Source organism: Struthio camelus, chromosome Z (assembly GCF_040807025.1).
Source record: "Struthio camelus isolate bStrCam1 chromosome Z, bStrCam1.hap1, whole genome shotgun sequence".
NCBI classification, from domain to species: domain Eukaryota; kingdom Metazoa; phylum Chordata; class Aves; order Struthioniformes; family Struthionidae; genus Struthio; species Struthio camelus.
In genome coordinates, this window is record NC_090982.1 from 76,020,496 (window position 1) to 76,043,129 (window position 22,634).

At 40.7% G+C, this 22,634-nt stretch overlaps 1 protein-coding gene across 1 annotated transcript in view; it reads left to right on the forward strand.

Annotated features, from left to right (window-relative positions):
- The window catches only part of LOC104147817 (A disintegrin and metalloproteinase with thrombospondin motifs 12), a 167,444-nt gene that overhangs the window by 99,786 nt on the left and 45,024 nt on the right, over positions 1 to 22,634 (forward strand). The window contains exons 6-13 of the mRNA XM_068928564.1: positions 1,653 to 1,777; positions 3,952 to 4,101; positions 6,778 to 6,921; positions 7,882 to 8,026; positions 11,562 to 11,654; positions 11,857 to 12,002; positions 12,866 to 13,035; positions 21,311 to 21,444. Coding sequence (XP_068784665.1) covers positions 1,653 to 1,777; positions 3,952 to 4,101; positions 6,778 to 6,921; positions 7,882 to 8,026; positions 11,562 to 11,654; positions 11,857 to 12,002; positions 12,866 to 13,035; positions 21,311 to 21,444 — 1,107 coding nt within the window. The remainder of the gene's footprint in view (positions 1 to 1,652; positions 1,778 to 3,951; positions 4,102 to 6,777; positions 6,922 to 7,881; positions 8,027 to 11,561; positions 11,655 to 11,856; positions 12,003 to 12,865; positions 13,036 to 21,310; positions 21,445 to 22,634) is intronic.

Below are 22,634 nucleotides of genomic sequence, written 5' to 3' on the forward strand. Positions count from 1 at the left end.
TGAGGTATAATTAGGGTGAGGAGGGTTTATTTGCTTGAAATAATTTGTTCATTTGACTCTTCTATTAATCTGTTGACTTTAGCATGTCTGTTTTTAGGATAAATGCTACCTTGGATAGCATAACATTTAGCTCATGACTTTAGATATTTCTACATAAAATCCCCAAGGAAAATGCAATTAAAATACGATGATTAGGAACGGGGAAATGGAATCTCCCCAGTGTCAAAAGAACATGGGCTGATGAGGAAGACTAGATGAGAAACAGAAGTTAATGTGTCGTCACTCACAGTTTAATCACCCAGCACTACCTGAATTGTGTTCATAAAGTATAATGCTAGGGTGTGCACAGGTCTCTGAAGAAGTAAATCTATTATTGTGCAGCTGCAGCACGTGTTTTCCTCTGCAGATCTTTTTCAGAACTCCGAAACAAGGACTAAGTGGACGCTAATTGCTCTAAACTAACCACATATTAGTGATTTGCTATGTCTTTCACTCTCAAATATTGTGCTTCATGCTTAAATACGTACAGATTGTTGTCGTTTTACTAGTAATTTTAAAAATACTGTGCCTTACGTAGCCTCCTTTAACTGCAGAAGCACAAAAAGGGGATTGTTCTCAGTGGCTCATGGTTTAAGATCACAAGCCAAATGGACCCAAAGCTATTGAAGGCAGTGAACCAAGCTATGGAGGCAAGCTATGCCTTGTGGAATAATTATTAGAACAGAGCCTAATTTACAGACTTAGTCCTCTATGTAAGGATATGCAGGCAAAAAAATGTAGTTTGTTTTCTAACAGGACAATTAGGATCTTAAGTTCACGGCGTCCTTTAATAAAATGTAGTTGCTAAGTTTCTGTAGCAGTCTTGAAAATGAACAATGGATTCCTGAGGAGCTGAGCGTGGCAGTGTTGGAAGCAACAGTGGTGGCGTCTTTAAAAATCTGGTTTTAAGATGCTTCTGAAAATGAATATCTGGTATCTATGTTATTTAGATGCTTTGTTAAAATTTTACTTTACTTAAATAAACCGAGGGAAGATGTAATGGATGTCAGAGCCAGAAGTAAGAAAATATGCTTTTGGATGAATTTATTTTGCATACTTTGTATTGCAGAAGACATTTCTGTAACTTGAATGTATACTATATAATCGTAAGATGGGGAAGAAACATCTGTGACTGCATTGTTTCTTTTTGCATTTGAGAAATAATGTGGAAGAAGTACACCCTTAAACGTGTAAATTGTTCCCTCTGAGATTTTGTTCAGCACTGAGTGACAAACGTGAACATGAAGTCAAACGCTAATTCATTTTTACCTTCTTTACACCAAGAGGAAAACTTGCTTTAAAGAGAAAATATTTTTGTTGGACATTTTCAGTTCAGTTTTGGGTTTTATGAAGCTCGCTTACCAAAAAAATACGAATTTCTGCCTTTTTTTTTTCTTTAGCAACACCAGTTACAAAGATAACAAATTTTTAACTTATTATTAAAGATATTAGATAAATAGATGTCATTGCTCCTAGTGATGGCTCTAGCTTCAGGCAGAACTGTAATCAATTGCATTTCAGTGACTTTACCCAGCTTCACAGCTAACGTCACTGACATGTTATTGCAATGCAGCGTGGTATTTACAATAATATTTTCCTTCATTTCCCATTAGCGAGGCTTGAAGATAGTTCACCATGCTGATAAGACGTTAGCCAGCTTCTGCAAATGGCAAAAGAGCGTCAACCCCAAGAGTGATGTCAACCCTGCACACCATGACGTGGCCGTCCTCCTAACCAGGTGTGATAGCAGTTCGGCAGATGAGTAGCTGACTCTTGTTCAATTGCGTTCCTTTTGCTGATGTTTTTTGTTTATAGGCTCATATCATCTTTTAGTTCATCCTGCACTGAACCCTGTAAAGAGACCTACCTGATGAAGACGTGCTGTTTCTGAAATGCAGTGTTAATACAAAAATAACCTACTGTTAGTGTGCATGGCACTCAAAACAGGCAGAGTACATGAGCTACAATATAAAAGCAAGTAGTTAAGGTTAGATCTGCTATACCTTCTAAAAAGGCTGGTTTTCATTTGGTTTCAGAGTACATGTCATGCTTTATGTATGGATGTGGGTGTTTTATTGGCGATGTGTCTTAGTCAGGAAGTTGAGATCTGTATGTCCCCAGGGAGTAGCAATTTGAGGACCTCAGCTCATTTTTCCCATTTGATCCTGTCTCATTTAGTGTTTAGTCACTTCTTTCTTCATCATAGAGGTAATATACCAAAGCAATCTAGCATGTACGTGACTAGTTCCATAATGACAAACCCTGCAATAATATTGAGGTGCACTTCAAAGTGGAAGTATACTTTGTGAAGACACTGCAGTTTATTTTTAAGCTTTAAATTGTATGATTTTTAGATATGAATGGTACTTGAAGATATTGCATGATCTTATATTTAAACTGAGGCAAAATACTTTTTAATTAGCGTAAGGACCTGAGGCACAGAAAACTTAAAGGTGTTGACTGAGGTTACACAAGGAGTTTATGGCAGAGCATGAAACAGAAGTTTTACGAGTTCATAAAAATTGATCCAGTCCAACTAGTAGAAAAGACTAGGTCTGTGGCCTTTAAACAAACACACACAAAAAAAGTCTTCAGCTAAAAAAGTCTACCAGGCCAAAAAAAAAAAAAATCCAAAGTGGTACAGTAGAGAAGAGAGTCAGCAAGTATTAAAATGAGAATGAGAAAAAGAAATCTCAAAATGATGAGTGGTTTATCTCTCCAAATAAATAATTTAAAACGATTAATTTGAGCAAAGGTGAGGTGTGGTTGGCTAAGTGGTCCCGGATAGATTACATAGCCAGTCCATCATCCCCTGAGTGGCTGCACATGCATTGCACCTGGCAGTGCTCGTATGCAGGCTATAAATCCTTGCTTTGCTTAATAAATCAGCCATTTACCCTAAGAGAAAACTCTGTCACGGTAGGCTGTTCCCCAGCTGAAGCACCTGGGATTAGGCTCTGCTCCCCTGGGCCTGCTCCAGCTGAACTGGGAGGAGGAAAACCGACCTAACCCTCACAGGGCCTCGTTTCCTCCTTGGTAGCTTATGGATGTTGGGGTTGATGTTAGGGTTTTTCCTGCTGGGGGGGGCGAAACGCGTACTGCTCCTTTCATTTCTCTGCAGCAGACGAGAAGGCATGCAGCTACATCTTTTTGGACTAGAGGGCCTAGTTTCTGCCTGAGCTCAGTCACTTAATCCTGGCAACGAGGCAGCAGAATTTGCCGGTTTCCTCAGGGAGACGGCCGCTGCTGGAGGAAGGAAGCTGTTGGTGTCACAGCTTACAGGGATTTTGGCGCTACAGTAGCCCGGGGCTGTGTCTGCAGCAGCACATCAGTTGCCTGTGGGTCCCATGCCCAAAGCGAGGCTTGCTCAGACTGAGAAAACGAAGGCAGAGTTTTCTTAAAAGCGTTTTCTGAAGACAGGCAACAGGAGGCTTGGGGAAATTCTGCTCGGAGAGTTAATGGCAAATGAAAGAGGCTGAGAAAGGATTGTTAGAGGTAAAACTAGCCTCCCGATTCCCATAAATCCTTGTGTACAATTAGAAGAAAGGAAATTCTTCATGTCATTCACCATCAGGCATGTACTAGCAAACTTCAAATGTGCTATAATCAAAAAGCTGTCAGAGGTGGAGGTTTTAAAGCGTTTTCTTGGGTGAGTTGAGAATAAACATTTATATTGAAGCACTATCACAACATAAATATTGTCCATTAAACGACAGCTGCGTAGTACTGTGATAGCAGTACCAGTGCATATTGTTACAGGTAAGTTTGTAAAAACGTTAAAGAAACCTATATTTCGCTTATAACGCGAAGCGTACCGATACCTTATGAGACAGAGACTAACCGTCCAGCTTAAGGGACGTTCTACAATTACTTTTAAGTTCTTTTAATGGCGAGTCTTTGTTGCACTCCTAGGAAGGACATTTGTGCTGGCATGAATCGTCCGTGTGAAACCTTAGGTTTGTCTCATCTGTCGGGCATGTGTCAACCTCACAGAAGCTGTAACATTAATGAAGATTCTGGCCTTCCGTTGGCGTTCACTATCGCTCATGAACTTGGACACAGGTATAGTTGAAAGTGAGGAGGAACTCAGCTGGGTTTAATTTGTTCATTGTATATTAATATTCAGTTTATTTTTTTCTAAGATTTATGCCATTAGTCAGTCTGCACGCCTGAGAAAAACAACAGCTTGTGAGTTTTATTTTAGCCTCTTAATGAAGAGAATTTTTACATCTCACTTATCCTTGGAGAGGTATTTTTTGTAATAATAACTATTGGCTGGTACATTAGACTGAGATTAGTTAGAAACCAATTGAATATTTGTTACTTTACAAATGCTGCCCAAATGAGCAGCTACTCTGTAATTCTCACCACAAAATTGCGTTTCTGCCAAACAGAAGCAAAGCAAGGGGTAAGTTGCTGTCTCTTTATTATTAAAATCAGAACTGTGTCTATTGTTTCTAAGCAGAGGAGTGAGAGAGACATTCTTCAGCCTTTGACATTTGTTTATAATTACAGCTATTTAGTTTGCCCCTTTTCACCCCTTTACAGGGTTCTCCGTCCAGGCAGTACCTCAGGATGAAATAATCAAGCTACAAAAAGCCATCACTTAAGCATGCTTTCCATGCCTTAACTTTTCTCACCTATTCGTTTTTCCAAGCGTATATTGAATTATTATATTACTACTTGATATGATCTCCAGTCATTCCTTTACTTTTGCATAAAACGTGCATTTCATTAAATCAAGGTATTACATTATTGCTGATTAACTAGAAACCGTTTCTAACTCCGAGCACTAAAAGTTTGCAGAGGCATCAAGTCTTTTATCTCCTTTCTAACTAAGTCGCTTTGGGTTTTTCTTAATAACTGGACAGCTTCTATGTATTAATATTCCCACAGTGGATTCACTTTATGTCAAGTCAACTAAAGTTCCTATGCATTTAGTTTTAGACATGGCTAAACTTGTTTTGGAGGCTTGGATTTTTTTTTTTGCTGGAAGCTTGATTCCTCAGTATTTTGAAACTGATGGAGGTGTTTTGGTTGGCTAGTGGGCTTATTAAACTCACCTGAAACACTATGATTTCAAATCTATTTTGACACTGAACTGTTTTTCCCGAGTAGCATATTGTCTCATGGGTACTCCAGTTTGGGTGCCATGCCTGCGTTTTTCAGCTGGGCCATGCTGAAGCCGTGCCCTGCTTTTGGATCATTAGGATCCAAATACATACAATTATGTTTTCCAGAAACAAAGTCTTAGTGGTTTGAACTCACTAGAAGGTCTTTGTGTGATCCTCAATTAAGTCATGAGCTGAAACTCCAGATGTGAAAAGTACAGATGTCAACTTCTTTGTAGATCTGTTGCCTTTACAGTAGGTGGTGAGAAGCAGATGCTTTTAGGATGCGGTTTTCCTGACTTAATTCAGATGATCTAATTTAGGATGAGATGAGCTGGAGACATCTACGTTTAGTTGGGTGGATCCCGCTCAGGATTTGTTATGTTTCTGACTTCTACAAGCTGTTGAATAAGGAAATCTCTTCAATAAGTCACAGAAGTCAGAGAACACCGTGTTGGGAAGACCTGCTGTGGAGGACTATCTCCTTGTCTGTAAGGAGGAAGTTAAATAGTAAGGAGGAGTGGAGGCTGGCAGCTAATTCACTGCATTCAGCAGTGTGGAAAACAGTGTCTCTGTCTAAATCCAGCAAAAGAGATTAGAAAAGAAACAAGCATTGGAGGCATGATTGTAAGACAGTATAAGAGAGAGTGTAAGAAAGCCTGATCTTAGCTATAAGTAGTAGGAGTCTGAGATAACTATGCTAGTCAATACAATCGCTTTGTCCTTAGCCAAAGGAACAAAGAATAAAATTTAGCTGGGAATTTTAGGAACAGGTTTCGCTTTTGATTTTTGCCTCAGCATCTTATCTGACCTCTGCTAGTATCTCACTACCAGCGTCCCCTGTCTATACAACGATTTCATCAGATATCCCATGCTAAGCTGCTTTTAACCCAGCCGGGGGTAGGTTAGAGTGCTGGAGGAACTGAGGCTTAATAACTAATGGTGACCTTTCCCTTTGATTAGTTACCAAATTTACATTGCAGCAGGTTATTAAAAGATGTTGCCTTAGATATAAAGCATGACTATCTGGTGGTTAAAAATCTGATTGCCAGATTACAGCTACGTACGACCTGTAGAGCAGGCGAAGAAAGGGATCAGAGACCTAAAAGGCACTGAAGCTGAGATTCCTCCTCTATGAAGGGATGCAAAGAAGGGAAAGAAGAGCAGGTGGCGTGAGATGCCTATCTCCTAGATAGAACTAAGCACCTACTAGAACTAAGAGCACTTCCTGGCTCTTGGACTGAAGAGCTAGGAAGTGCTCTTAGTGCTAACAGCTTTGACATAACTTTGAGGTTTAAACTACCTCCTTAAATGCAGCTAAATCATGCAATAGTGTTCTGACTCCCTTAAAAAAAATACCGCAGAGATGGTCTCTGACAGTGTTCTTTGTCTTCTGCCTGATAACATTGCTTTGCATAACAAATCTGTTTGACAGCCTGTTGGAGTCTAGAATTTTTTATGGGTCTTGGATCAGGTCTTCTGTGCACTTTTTGGCAAAAATGTATCTACAGCTAACCACAAGAGGAAACAACCCTAGTATCTGTTTACACACGTTGTTGAACTCACAGATGAGTGTTGTGATATAACCAGCCAGTTGGAATTATTAACTCTTGTTTTCTATCTCCAGTTTTGGCATCCAGCACGATGGAAAAGAGAACGATTGTGAGCCTATTGGAAAGCGTCCGTATATTATGTCCCGGCAGTTGCAGTATGATCCCACTCCCCTCACCTGGTCTCAGTGCAGCAAGGAATACATCACACGTTTCCTGGAGTGAGTGATCAGTGTGTAGCACCTCCCTTGAATGAGTACAACTGTATATGAGACATCTAAGTGGAGTTTACTAGATTTGCTTTTTTTGTAGAGTACTTGAGTTAATTCCCACGCAGGGCATGCCCCAAGCTTATTGCTCTCTTAGTAACTGGGAAAAGCTCCATTATATCTTAAGTTTCTAAAAGTGAACTGCAGTCTTGTCATGTTAGCTTAGGTTTGGTGCAACCTGCAGCTTCTTGTAGTTACCAGGAAGAAAGAAACCTTTCTGTCAAGGACTTGGATGGGGCGTCAAAGACGTTCCCTTTGTTGGCCACAGTAATACGTACTTGATTTCAGTGACTTGTCCGAATTCATGTTCTTATCAAAAGCAGTGCTATGATATAACTTTGGCCAGAGGCTGCAGGACGCTTTGAAGTCGCTCTGCAAACCATAATGACTTCATGATATTTCCAATTTGGCAGGATAGATTTTGCCTCCATAAAAACTGCCTGCCAGGTGGAGAGCTGTTAGAAGAACTTCATCCATCGGGTATAGGAGGAGGGGATAGCAGCTGAGAGCTGCTCAGCATCAGGGCCATCAGCACTTACAAGAGCCACATATGTTCCTTTGCTTTTGCAGACTTCAGTGGTCCCTCTTCAAAGTGTGGAATTTGGACACTGGTCTAATTGTTACTGATACCTGGGCTACTCCTGAGCAGGCAGTTTGTTGTGGATTTTCAAGTATTTTGCTATTCTCTAAGGTTCCATGAACTATGAGAAATGAGTACTGTTTGTTAGCGGCACTTCAGCATAGCTTAGCTGGAATCTGGAAGCATTATTACCAAAGGCCATATCAAAAATTATCACCAACAATTGATCGATTATTGAAAGTTATTACTATCAATTATGGAAAGTCAGTATAAAAAAGGTGTCAAAAAGGTGTGGTTGTGTTTTTTTTTAATTTGCAATTTTCATCTTTTAGCCGAGGGTGGGGATTCTGTTTGGATGATGTACCTCAAAAAAAAGTTCTGAGGTCTCCAGTCATTGCTCCTGGAGTGATTTATGATGTACATCACCAGTGCCAGCTTCAGTATGGTTCCAATGCTACTTTCTGTGAAGATGTGGATGTAAGTGCTGTATGTTTTTCTTCATTGCGCTAATGAGAGCTTAAGCCTCTTGAACAGTGTGGAAGTGCAGTTGTGAACCTCAGCTGCTAAGTACAAATGCACCATGTCCAGAGTCTAATAGACTAGACGTGCAGTGCGAACATATCCTAACAGCGTGTTTTGATTTCAGTCGGGAGATCCTGGAAGCGAGATGTTGCACTATTTGCCTCATATATTCCTTGTCCTTTAGGGGATTTGGCCTCATACCCGTTGTTAGATCCTTGCCCTTCAGTAGTGAAGTAATTTTGGTGTTATCTTAAGTATGTTATCAACAGAGATTAAGTCCCATCTTCCAAAATGAGACACACTTTAATATTATAGCTCTCAACTGACCAATGATTTCATTAGGAACAAATCTTCAGTTCCAGGAAGAGTTGTCTGGAAAAAAAACCCAGGGCTTTGCTCTTTTCCTATGCAACCTGATTTTTCGCACTTTCGATGGTCTAACTAATGAAAAGAAATTTCAGTCTTTGTACCTCAAAGAATCTTTATGTGAATTGAATATAGATAAATAATCGTAAGAATCTTTATATAGATTAAATGTATCTAAATATAGATTTATATAGATATCTTTATATCCAACCTCAGATAACATAAGATTTTTATGTGGCAGTGGGTAATGTAGATAATCTAGTCTAATATTGGTTCCCTAGGGTTCATCTTCGCAGCACAGCAAGACAGTGCCGTGCAGAGATGCACGGGAACAGTATAGTCACATCAGCACATCAGTCACCATCAGCACAGCTCCCTACAAGACCCAGGAAGCGCTGTAGAGTAAAAAGTTAAATTAGCTAAGGTGTAGTGCTGTGCTATTGTAGCTGTACCTACCTTGTTTAGAGCTATTTAGCTCTGCAGCGTTATTCTACGTGGAAGAACACTTCAGAAACTGTGCTTTCAAACGCTGATCTAAATAAGAGATCACTAAGTTTTACTGACTCTTGGGCAACACTATTCAGCAAATGCTGCAAGGCAGCATCCCTATTTGTTCTCCCTGTTAGATAGGACCGTGGCAGTAGTAGTGCCTTGTGGTTATCTGCGATGCTGGAGCGTGTTTTAGGCAAGGTATTGGGTACAGCTGTGGACTGGGGACTGCAGATCTTGATTGTTTATTCCGTTGTGATAGTTATGTGTATCCTTATCTACCCTCTTATTAGAGGAATTATTTATGACTAATCTCCTCAGCTGTAAGGATTAGCAATGTTGAACTGCACCTACTGAATCTGAAGCATGTATTGAAAGATTGCTTTCATTACCTGCTGTTCCATTTTTCTCAGATGCTGTAATTTGTCTGTTGGTACAGATAGAAAATTAAAGTGTAATTTTGCAATATTGGTTTGTTCCATCTCTCCTTGAGCGTGAACCTAGTAGGCCTTTACATTCAGCATCTCCTGATTAACCAACTTTACAGCTGGATAAACGTCAGTAAATTAATTGGTATCATTTTATTTTAGTCTTTTACTGCGAGGCCTGTGTTTTGCAGGTAACTGCACTGGCAGTGAATTGTGCTTAGTCTGCCTGGCGTATTGGACAATTAGTATAGTCATTTTGTCTAAGAAGTCTGACTGTTCTTTGCCTCGTCACTATTTACCTAACGCTCTCTGACTGACTAAGCTACATTTGTTGTATAACTTTTAATGTTTTAATTACATACGTGTTTTAATGTTGCATGTATGGTTGAATTTTACCCACAGGTTCTTTTTGAGAGAGGAATCTGCATTTAGCTGAAGATGCCCAAGGGTTCAGTGATTACATTGAACAAAGAGATTTCGAATTCGTATGGTGATTTTCACAAACCATTTAGGTAGTTAGTCCTCTAAGCACCATGCACATAAATACTGTCCTCCTAATAAGGAGCAAAGCAAAATTTGGAGGATAAATATTCCAAATGGTGGATGGATCCGTAGCTCCCTACCAGCTATAGGATTTCAGAATCCTCATCTCAGTTGCCCTTTCCTTATCTCCAAAAGGTTCACTCGGTTCAGTAGGACTGGGATTATTTACAGTGGTCTCTTTCTAAGGCACAGATCCTGATCTCACAGGTTGGGTGTATACTGTATTGCTGATGATAAAATCACTTGCCTTGCAGTGACTCCATGTTAGTCATGAATTCCTGATTATTACTTCCAGAAAGTATGCAGTAAATAAAGCTTTTTCTTGCACTACTGTTATTCCAGTATTCTTAAATATGAAGAAAAGCCCTGGTGCATGGGGATTAGAATGGGAAAAAAAGCTAATGAGTTTAAAGCTAATGAGTTTACTCCATAAACAGTTGGTTTTGGAATCCAAGTGTTTCCACAGCGTAAACATGTAACTGCCAGTGGAAAGCTGCATTCAGTTTAAATCCACATTGTGGTGCTCAACTGTGCCTTTCTCTGGGCATTTGAAACACAGTGGAGGACGCAATTCATGCCCTAAAAAGCACAAGCGTATGTTGTACACAATAGCTAAAAATAAGCATGAAGTTCCCCATGAAAGCAAATTCATCAGTAAGAACGTTTGGGTAGCTCTGCCTTTACATCCTGACAATGGTGGCTCCACAGAGAGTCGCTAAGTAGTGCTGCTCTTGAACTATAAATAGGGACCTGCAAAACAACCTCTGACATGTATACGTCACCAGAAAGCAGCTAAACGAGCGGAGATGCAAAGCTCCAGACACCGTGTTCCGACTTGAAGCGCAGGGTACCTGAGGTGGCACACTCTGTGCCAGAGCTTAGCTGTTTTAAATAGAAGTAGGCCAGAAACCAGCAGCCAAATTTTGGATTTCAAACTCGGCCGAATGTTGCTGCTAGCTTATTGGGGCTGGATTTTCACAAGTGCCAAGTTTGTGTAGGCTATGCCAGCCTTCATCACCCAGAGCCACTGCTCTTCTTAGGCTACTAGGCTTTTTTCTTCTACCAGCTATTCTGGACAGCTTCTTTTTAGATCATTCCCTCCTGTGTCTGCTGGGCTGATTTTTTGAGAGAGCTGTGTTTTGATCTCTTTCTCATCATCCGATTTTGGGAGTTGAAGGGCATTAACCTGGTTGTCATACTTGGAGACATGGCATTGGTTTTGCTTACCAGCTCGTAACAACGCAAAATTGAGCATTGTGCTCATTAGTAGTCATCAAATGAAAATAATACAGACTCCATCTGCCTTCACTATAAACAGTAGTGCCCAGACTTTGTAAAGTCATTTTTCCTGTGTGTAGCTGGGAGCTGAGCAGCCAATGAGGGGAACATTTAAACTTGCAAGTATGGTTCAGTTAATCCACTTGATTCAAAGTACTTACCGTTTTGTATTTATTAAATAGTCCCTAGTTGTACACTAATGAGCAGTACCTGAATTTGAACCCTTGAAGGGTCCTAACTTGTGGAAAACTCTAAACATCCATCTCTGGAAATATAGCCCTTATAAATCTTTGTAAATAGATGTACAAAACCATGGGTGACTTCTGAAAATGTTGGCCTTAGGCATTCAGCTCTGCTTGGGATTGCTGCAGTTTTTTCTTTTCCAGAATCTTTGCCAAACGCTCTGGTGCTCAGTGAAAGGCTCCTGCCGCTCCAAACTGGATGCTGCCGCGGATGGCACTCGATGTGGAGAAAACAAGGTGACTGTGAGCTTCCATGCTATGAAGGGGCAGCGGGAGAACCGTGAATAGCTCTGCGGTTGTTAAGGATAAAAGAGGGAGTGTCCTGTGACATCTGCATTTAAAGCTCCACTTCAATGAACTCCCCTGAAGGTTAAAATTTGCAGTAACAGTTTCGTGTGATGCTAATCTTGAGCTGTTTGCCCTTTCTCTTCTCTCTAAGTGGTGCTTCTCTGGTGAGTGCATTACAGTGGGCAAGACTCCAGAGGCAGTTCATGGTGGATGGGGTGTTTGGTCGTCCTGGTCCCATTGCACAAGGACGTGTGGGGCAGGAGTTCAGAGTGCAGAGCGACCGTGCAATAACCCGGAGTAAGTTGAGTGTACAATCTTTCCATGCCTTTTATTCAAGATCTTTGAGATACTGAAGAGACTGGAGGGACTTTTTTATGATACAGCTTTATCAGCAGGTGCTAGAGCAAGACAGTTATTGAACACCTCTTCTCCCTAGTTAAACGCATCTGTGTGAAATTCACATGGCTCAATTTTTATAATCTTCATCGTCTTCATTATCTTCCATGGAGCTTATTTCTACGTACAGTGGAAAAATCCTGATATTTGGCCAGCAAGATTTGTGTAAATACTAGAAATGTTGCTTTAATAATACTATCTTGAAATAATACAGTGTCCTTGAATGCTGGGTGGAAATAATGGCTAGTGGTATGTTCCTGAGGGGAATCAAGGAACCATCTTTCATAGTTTATTCGAAACATCAGTTTTGTTTGGAGCTTCAGATACAGGGGTCGATAGGTACAAAAAAGGGCAGAATTGTCTGATATATACCTGAGCACAAAAGGTCTATATATCACATTTTCAAAAATCACTACGTGGATGCTTAACAGTTGAAATTATTTGACTCCTCTGTCAGGACTGTCAAATGTTCTGTTTTTTGTTTTTTGTTTTGTTTTGTTTTTTTGGAGTTCTTCGGTAAGGTAGTTTGTCATTGCCAGGCAATGTGCCAAGCAGCTCTGTGAGATGCGAGGTGCTCCATACCTGGAGCACCATGTTTGGATACCTGGACATGTGAAGAGTGTCTCTACCTTGTCAAGGATTCAGATTCACCTTATTAAGCCGTTGGAAAGACGTTGTCTAATTGATACTAATGGAAAATGCAAAAGTTAAAACTATATTTTACTGAGAATCTCACATCCGCGATCTCAATGTTTCCTTTCTAGACCCCAGTTCGGAGGAGACTACTGCACTGGAGAAAGGAAACGCTATCGCGTGTGTAACATTAGCCCCTGTCACAAGAACATGCCAACCTTTCGTCAGATGCAGTGCAGTGAGTTTGATACGGTTCCGTACCAGAATGAATTCTACCACTGGATTCCAGTTTATAACACAGGTACAAAGCTATGAATTCTTGAGTATCTTGTCTTAGAAGTCAGATTTACAGACCTATGGGAAAGCTCTATGAGGAAGACAAGTCACTGAGTTACAAGTCTTTAATTAACTAGAGAGAAAATCAGATGGGATCGTACTCTCATGTGCCTGATGCGTATACGTGAAGACACTGGCTTTGCGTTACACATTGATGTTTTCAGAAAGCTCTAGTAATAGTTGCTATGAGTTTAACTGGTCCATCACCTGCCAGGATATTATGCTAGTAAAAGCTAGTGACGGCCCATCTATGCTAATTGGTCTGGATAGACCTGAACTGCCATTCCCAGTATCACCCCCAGAACGAGAAGTGCAGTATTGTGGTGCGGAGCTGTGCACCTGCGCCTGAAGGCATCGCTACACCTAATAAGCGGGGCTCTTCAGCTGCACAAATGTGGCTTTACTACTTCCGAACTCAGACCCGCCCGGTAAGCGTGCCTAGCACGATGCTGGGTAAATAATACCTCACCAGGCTCTGTAAAGTACTCCCCTTTTATTGTAGAGACAGGACTGATATGTCTGCCTTATAACTTGACTTGTAACATCTAGTTACTAAATACAGGGGTAATAGTTATTACCATGAAGCTTAATTCATGGTGAATGCATAAATGTGAGGAGTGGATTGTCCAGTAGAAGCTATAGATATAATTTTTTTAAGAAAATATAAACCAGTTAGGGAAGTGAAGCTCAAGATTCCGCTTTCAATTTCATTTGCCAGTAGTATTTTTCAGCATATTTATTGCATTTTCATAGTTATTGACCGCACTAAATAGGTCTCCTAAATTCCTGCTACTGCCTCAGTGCCTTATAATAAACACACCATTGAAGATAGCCCTGGAGCATACAGCATTCCAGGAGAATTTCTGATCAAAGAAAATCTGATCAAAGACTCTTTCAGAAGGCCAGTCAGTAAAACAAACCATGGTAAATGCTTTTAAAAAAAAAAAAAAAAAGCCTACGGCTTAATCCAAAGCCAAACTCATAGATTATTTTCTGCAGTCCCCTGTCACTGAAATGGGGCTTCCACTCCTTTCTGTTACTCGTATGAGTACTTCTGCTGGGTACAGGCTTGATTCAGTTAGTGTCCTCTCCAGGGCAGTGCTAACAGAGCTGGTGTGTGCACTTGTTATTGAAGGTCCGCTTTTAAAAAGCGCTATAGCTCATGAATCAAATGCTTCCAGCAGACTGAAAGACAGGCCTGTGATGATGTCTTTACCATATTTCCAGCAGACCTGGTTATAGCTTTACTGACCAAAACAGTTGCATTAAAAATGCTCATTTGTTGAGCTTGAAATATTTCACTTGGAACATCCTGGGTTTGGTGACCTTTTGCCAAATCCTTCAAATACCACACAGTTATTTCTTCTGTGACTTAAAAAAAAACTTTTCATCTCTTCTTACCTGTTTTCTTAGCAGCCAGGATTTCAGTCCGGAGTTACCTTGCTCCCTCAGGATCTGTGAGGTCTGTAGCATTTGCAACTTTATTCTTATGTTCCATTAAGAATATCTGAAGTGTTTTCTTGCTGCGAAACTCTAACTTAGAAGCCTGGCGCAGACAGGCAGGCTCTCCTGGGAGCAGTCATCTGGGCAGAGGCTTGACGAGGTCCTGTGCTTAATCCTCCCTCTGCCGGCATCACTGTATGGGTGTTTATGAGGGTGGGTGGCTATCGTGGGCTCCGGCTTCCAGCTTTGTCCAGACGTGGCATTAGCTACTGCACTGAGCTACAACTGGCAGTTTTCCAGCCATCTCAGATTCCGGTTTTCTTTCACCTTCCAGTCAGTTGCTAAAGAGATCTGAGGGAAATGAAATTCTGTCTTCTCTTTTTCTGCTTACAAATGGCGCAGGGAGTTCTGATGGAACAACGTGACAGAGAGCAGAAGTACTTAAAGGTAGCTAGGAAAGTAAAACTTGGAGAAAGCTACAGCTATAAGCCAGGAATAGCAGGAGTATTCAAGAAACACCACGCGTTTTATGTGAGAGAGAAGGAGCTTCCTCAACCCTCCAATGTTCTGCAGCAACGAGTCTGTGTTTCCACCTCTGTGTTACCTCTGGGCAGAATAACTTCAAGCAGGCTCACAGGACAGTGCTCTCGCTGTGCGATAAAGCAGTTGAGTCTTTCTTGTTTGTCTTGAGCAAACCAAGATGTTAAACAAAAGCAAAGCAACAGCCGCTTGTAAATCCCACATGGAAAAAAGCTGACACTACAGGGCTCTGGAGACTTAGTCAGCATGTCCACCGTATGTCCACCAACCTTCGTCAGTGTATATCAGCTTGCCTTGCTTCACCTCGCGTAACTAATGCCATCCAATTTCAAAGACTTTTCAGAGTACTCTGTTACTATGTTAACTAGCTGCCAAGATGGGTTTTGGCTTATGTTTTATTAGCAGGCATCTTCAAACCTCCCCTACTGCGCATGTGATATAGGTGAAAAGAAAATATCCTGAGGCTTTCCCAAACCCTGACTGCACATAATAGTTTTGTGTGGAAGTCCTTAGTCAAGGAGTTGAAACTCTGAGCTAGAAGCTTTCCAGGTGCTGCTAATCTTTTCAGTGTTCCTTCATCCTTCTGGAAAAATAGTAAATGGTAAAAGAAACCTAGATGATCACAATTCTCTCTCCTGGCTTTAATTTCATAGCTTCCATAAGCCAGTTCTAATGATTGACACATAATTAAAGACTGTCATAATGTCCTTTTCTGCTGTGTAAATTGTACGTTCATAGGAGGACAAAGACTCTCCTTTAAAGAGTTTATGATCTAATATAAGGTGAAATGCAAGAAGTAGCTCTAACAACCAACCAAGAAGGAGAGCAGTGAATGATATCTCACTGTTACCTAGGCTAACTACCTTTCAGGTTCCAAATCTGTTGAGTTATTTCCTTCCTATTTCAAATCCTTGTTTCCCTCCTGTTCCCCGTTCTTGAGGAACTTGCACAGCCTGCTGATGCCTCCTTACCTGCCGTGGAATTGCTCTAGAGCATAGAAACCGCTGGACTCGAGCTGGAGTCTTCTGAGTATCCCTGGGAGTCTCAGCAGAAAGGAGACTTTCAGGTTTAAGGGTAGTTAAAGCAGCCAGCCATTCTGGTGAGTGCATTTTCTGAGTGCTTTTTTTTTTTCTTTTTTCTTTTTTCCTTTTAAACTTAATCCCCTACTTTGACGCTTTGGTTGGACACTGGTGCTGATCTACTGCTTTGTCATCAGGCAGACCCCACATCTACTTAATTTATTTCATGCCTTGTGGCAGGTAACGTTTGTCTGAATCTGATACCTTCTCAGAACTTAATGTCCATGTAGTCAGCGTGAGCCTTACTTCCAAGCAAAGGGCAGTAATCATATAAATACCTTTTTTTCCCTCAGTCACTGCCAGGATTACCTATGCATTCATCTCATATACTTGGGGATAGGGGTTGTGTAACTGAAATGTTGTAGCTTTCGTATTTCTTCTGAAATGTATCTGTGTATCAAGTAAGATCTATAATGATACAGCTGCAAGGTCTGAGCTAAAAGCACAAGGTAACGTTTCTGCTACCACTACTTTGAAATTAAACTTTATGTTAAAGTTCCAAGTTTGGTTAATGTGATAAAGTAGCTTTCTCTCAGCTTCTTTTTTTTTTTTCCTTTTTGTCTGTGTTTGGTAGTTGTCTCTTCTGATTTTCTTTGTTCCGAATTTCTTCAATTCGGAGTTCTCCCAAATGCACAGAGGTGAGGGCTTCAAGAAAATAGGCTCACCTCTTTTATTCCTTGTGTAATAGAGGAAAAAATACCAAGGCCTTATCTCCTCCAGGCATACACATTAGTCACATCCTTCTCAGTCAGGTTAAGGTGGATCCTTCCTGCGTGCAAACTCATGGGATTCAGCTGTGAAGGAAGAAATTTAAAGTCTGTATTTCTGCTCTGGGAAGGGAGTGTGTCCCTTTCTGGGACATGTTGTTCTGTTTGCACTTGCTGAATCGGAAGTCTGTCGTAATATACTCAGGAAAAAAAATCACATACCTTTTAACATTAGGCACTTTACTCAACTTTGCTTGCTTGTTTTCTTGATCCCATTCTGATCCCACGTAAATCATTGGGTGTTTATGGGCGCTCTGTTGCTGGGTATCCCATTACATCTGTATGGGGTTTTTTTTTGTTTTTTTTTCTCCTGTGTATCAAAGGATTGATCTGGTCCCTGTTCAGATCAGCAGTGTAATCTTGGTGCAGGATGAAGGCAGGATACATAAATGGAGGATGTAACTTTTCTGGTACGCTGAATGTTGGTGGCACTTCAGCTAAAGTCTTATGTCCAGCTATGGGCAATGCACTGCAAGAAGGATGAAGACAAATAGGAGGAAGTTTGAAGAAGAATGACATAAAAGATAAATGATTTAAAAAACATATGTTATAAGAAAGGCTGAAAAAAGCAGGTTTTGTCCTAGAAAAGAGAAGATTAAGTGAGTTAAAGGCCAGATACTGTAAGTGCATTTCTAAGGGTATATTGCATGCATATCCCTAAGCTGGTAGAGGTGCAGGTTAGTAAGTTATAGGCAAAATGGTACAGGGGGCCTTTAGGTTACAAATTAGGAATTCTTTATTGATGTATCCATAGTTAAACAGTAGAGCAGGTAATCTAGGGAGTTTGAGTTATCGTTGTTGATTTAAAGACAAGCTAGGTAGGGATAGACTAAGTGTACTTGATGCTACTCTTTTGTGGAGGGATGAACTAAAACTCTGTAGGCTTTACCCAGGCTGAAATCAAGCTCTGTTTAAACTAGAATTCAAAGGGCTTTTTTTTTTTTTTTTTCCTCTCTCTGAGCAAGGATTGTGGGAATCTGGCCCTTACTGAGTGCTTACGGATTGGACCTAGTTATTTCATGTGTATGCTGAGTTGCAAGAATTTCTGTAAATTTTGATCTAAAAATAACTAAGATGGCAACGTCTTTAATAAAGTCTCATCGTGAATTAATTGAATTTGCTGAAGCAACAAAAACTAAAACAGAAACGCTAATGTTCATACTGATCCCAATTTAGTCTTTTTGGTTTTTCAGAAGTGAAATAAGATTGCGAAAATCTGAATTCAGTGCCAGTCTTTGCCTTGGAGTTTTCCCGTCGTTTCAGGCAGTGTACTTATTCTCCTCATATGTCAGTTCTCTCTCTGAAAAAAGGGGATAAAAGAACTTTCTACATCTGTATATGTCTCATGTTTAAAAATGTTAAACTTTTGGAGGACAGTGACCAATTTTTATTTATAGTCCAAGAGTAATGGAGCCCTGATCTTTGGTCAGGTCCCTGGATTCTTCTGTCAGAAATAGTAATAGATAAATAAACAATTTTAGAAAATGAGTGGCTAATACGCTTGGATAATTTCCTCAGTGGTGCCTTAATCAGTTTTCTGTGCAGATGAAATACCAAAATAGCTTTAGGAATGATGACAAGAGTATAAAATACTGGATATGATTGAGTCTCTGGGGAGGGAGCAGAAATGCTCTCATTTTCAGTTGGGTTCAGCAGAAAACTGATAGGAAGAAAACTAAAAGAAGATCCCTGGTGAGAGGTTAGGATCTCTATTTAGGCCAGTTTCTACAATTAGGAAAAACGGGAAAGCTTTAAGGTCTAGAAAGCCCTTCTTTGAATCATGAGGCCTTACTGGTCTGAAAGTTTGCTTGTTATTTATTTTTATCTTATCAGTTGGCGTAGTGTGGGAGATTATCTTTCCCTGCAAACTTTTGCTGAGTTATATGTGTCGACCATCATTGTCATGACAGGAATGTGTCAGCAGACAGCACTGCCTGTTTTTTCTTGCTCAGTGATTTCTCAAATGAAATTGGATTTCATCTTGCTTTTTTTATGTCAACACACAGGTAGGGAAGAAGGTGCCGATATCAAACTGCTGCTGGACGTATTTCATTATGAACTACGTGAAAGCTGAAATGGCGTTGTGCAAAGTCTGTGTCAGGCAGCATCAGTTCAGAGCAGGAAACAGGCTAGCAGCAGTTCTGGGTTTCTCCTTTCCGTTGTGCTTTGTGTTGAAAAACAGTGCAGTGAGAGGGTAAACAAGGCGGAACAAAGTAGACAGCGCTAAAGTCGTGAAATTAGCCACATGGCCAGAAAACATTTCTCCAGATAAAAGTGAAATAAATTTTATCTCTTATCATGACAGTTCTTACCAAAACAACTGATGGATGTAATGCCTGGCAGTCTTCACAGAGTAGCTCAGGACTGATAAGGATTGCCAATTTTATGTTCTTGCTTCGAAGTCTTTTGTAACTCCACCTTTGTCACTATTCTTGAACATGACCGACATCACCTTGAATTCCACTGGTTTCATAACTTCAATCCATACACGTCCTCAGCCTCTAACGCTTCTGCTGCCCTTTGCAAAGGTGGAAAGCGCTCCTCTGCCTTTATTTGAGAAGCCACAAGTGCTTCATTATTTTCAGTTTCTCATTACCTCTGCCCACAAGAGGGAAAACATAACCCCCTTGCCCCTCTTAAGGTTTAGGATTTCCTGGAGCGTCCCTTTTTCTAATGTTCTTTTAGATTCCAATCCTGCAAAAATAGTGCTTGTGTGAAGGAGGTTATTAATATTAAAACTTAGGCTGTGTAGGATTCAGTCATTGAGTTGCAAGCATTTGGGGCAGGAGCTGCTGTGACTTTAGTGCACTGTATGGTGCTGTACATCTGATGGCGCTCTACAAACCAAAGCAACAAAACTGAATTTCCTCCTTCAAAGGCAGAAGCCCTTTTATGCTAATGCAGAGGAAAAAAAAAAAAGAGTTAAAAAAATGAGTTTCTCATTACTAGAAATGCCTCCAATTTTAAATGCAGTTCTTCTTATGACAGAAGAGAAACAAAGGAGAAAAGGGAGGAAGAAAGAGAGAGAAATTCATTAGTCGGGACACAGAAGATTTACAGTAGTTCTCCATCCTGCTGAGACCAACGGAGGGGCGTTTGTTGGCTCAGTCAGGCACAGGGTGAAATTATCACTCAGCAGAGGCACCTCTGCAGCACACTGGAAGATTTTGTTAAAATGGCTTAATGAGAGTGCCTTGAAGACCTCCTGACTGGCTCCTTGTGGTCAAATCTGGAGCAGATTTAAGCCCTGCTTCAGCAAAGCATTTCAGCTGGCTGAGCATAAATTAATTGCTCCAGCAACTGGCTAAACTGATATCTTGGAACAGACCAGAAAGCTAAGACAGCTCCTCAGCTATCATCAGTCGTGTCTATGACACTGACTGATTTTTCTTTCAATTAGATAACTCTGGCTTTGCTGGAGAGCCTCTAGAGGAATGGCATAAGGTCATAGATTATGTTTTTGTTTGCTTTGAGCCTGGTTTCAGTTCTAACGCTGCCTTCAATTTATACAACTTATTTTTCAAACTTGGGCCCTTTGACCCTCCTAAGCCTGAATTTTGAAGCTTCCTGTTCCCTAAGGCCAGCATTTGTGGGGCAGGGCAGGTTTGTGCATCACCTGCCTTGTCATGCATGGGCTAGACTAAGAGTGGTCCATTGTAGAGAACTTTGCCAGTGCTTGTGCAGCACTTTTCCCTTCCCTCGTGCTTCCATGCTGTTACCCAAGAACAGCTTAGATCTCTCAGACACACTAACATCATCTCCCATTTCATAAATTGCCAAGCAGGGGAAAAAAAAAAAAAAAAACTACCATGCCTGAAGTGTTTGAAATAAATTGTTAAGTGCCAGCAAGTAGCTGAAAATTAGCAGTTATGTGACTCTCTACTGACAGACAGGAGATCAGAAGCAACTGCTTCACTGCTCACCAAGAGAGGCTGGCAGCACTAATCAGGAGTTACAAATTATCTCAAAACCCAGTCAGTCACAGCTGACTTTTGCTTATCAGTGTCCCTGGTAATCTCATCCTGAAACTCTTCCTTTCCGCTCATGGAGGGCAAGTGTTTTTGCTAGTTTCCCGTCCCCTCTGCCATCCCAGCAGACTGCAGAGCCGCTGCTGTTTCAGCTCACCCGGCTGGATGTTCGCATATCGATGATGGGCAAGCAAGGAGGTACAAGGGTGCCAAACACCGGCTGCTTCCTAGAAGTAGTCTAGTGACGTTTATCAGGCCTGGGCCATTCTGTTAGCAATACTACCGTGGCTTTGTTTTGTGCTTCGGATTAGACCGTTTCTGACAGAAAATGCCAGGGAAAGTGAGCGGGTGGTGCAGTAAAGGTATACTGTTATTCCCTGCCTGTTGCAGTTTGATGACCCTGCTGAAGTATCTTCTAAGAAGGTATCTTTGTTTCCCTTCAGCTAACCCCTGTGAGCTCCACTGTCGCCCGATAGACGGCCATTTTTCAGAGAAGATGCTTGATGCGGTCACCGATGGTACTCCTTGCTTTGACGGAAGCCACAGCCGAGATATCTGTATTAATGGCATGTGTAAGGTATTGGGTATGTTTGCATGTTTCTTTCTCTACAATTTACTTCATAAATTTATAGGAAAATATTTAACACATGTCTTGGGAGGATCCTGCGATCCTCCGTGCAAAAGGGATGCCAGCAAAAGGCACTCCTAACTCCATTTTATGGTCTTTTTAATGATCACAGAACAAATTCACAGGAACAGCTTTTCTAAGCAAACATAAGAGCCCCCCTACGTTCTTTTTAATGAATCCATCAGCCTGAGTACTGATTATTTTGGTAGCGTCAAACTCCTCTTTCTTCTTCCTTTATTTTAAAACATGAAGTTCAGAAAATCTGTTTATTTCTGCTGAGTGTTTTCACCAAAGGTTATAGCTTTGGGTGTTACCACTCTGATTTTACATGTTATGTAGTAGTTGTGAACTGGAGCCTTGTGATAAGATCAGACACTTGCACTGGAAGACAATAAAAGTTCTTACAGTTTACTACAGTAAACTGAATAATGCTATGCGATGGGAAAACTGGCAATCACATGGTATACGTTTCAATGATGTTCTGTTTAGTGAGGAATAAATACAAGGTTTTCTCCATGTCAATAGCAGTTTTCCAGAATAACGTACCGGACTGTGACGTTTGAAGATGTATTCTATAAGTAACTGTAATACCCAGAGGCATGGTGTTGCTTTTATTGAAATACTAAAAAAATCAAATGATTTATGACTAATAAATCAAATGATTTATTTGCAGTGGATGTATTTACAACTACAGGTTGCTTTCTTGAAATTGGGAATTTCAGTCCTGTACCCCTTTGAAGCCTGATGGTTGTTTGGCTTTTAACATCTTTGGAAATAAAAGCAGGACTTGGCGTTTTGTCGAAATTATATTAGCTTACTGTAGGGAGCTTCATAATCCTATGCCCTGAGCCAATGAATAATAGAAAAATGCAGCCAGAATGGACTTCAGATCAGCCATTTCATCTCTCCATAGAATCATGTATACTTTTGTTATTCTTCACAGATACTTGCTTTACTTAAAGACTTCCAGTGGTGGAAACCCTACAGTTTTCTTAGGTAATTAGAACGCCCTCTTTGGAGACCTCCTATTCTACTGGAATGCCAGTGACTCAGAGAGCAGCAGTAAAAGATTTAAGTTTTCCTTGCACAACATGCATTTGTGATAGAGAGTTAATGAGATCCTGTTCAAATTCACAATG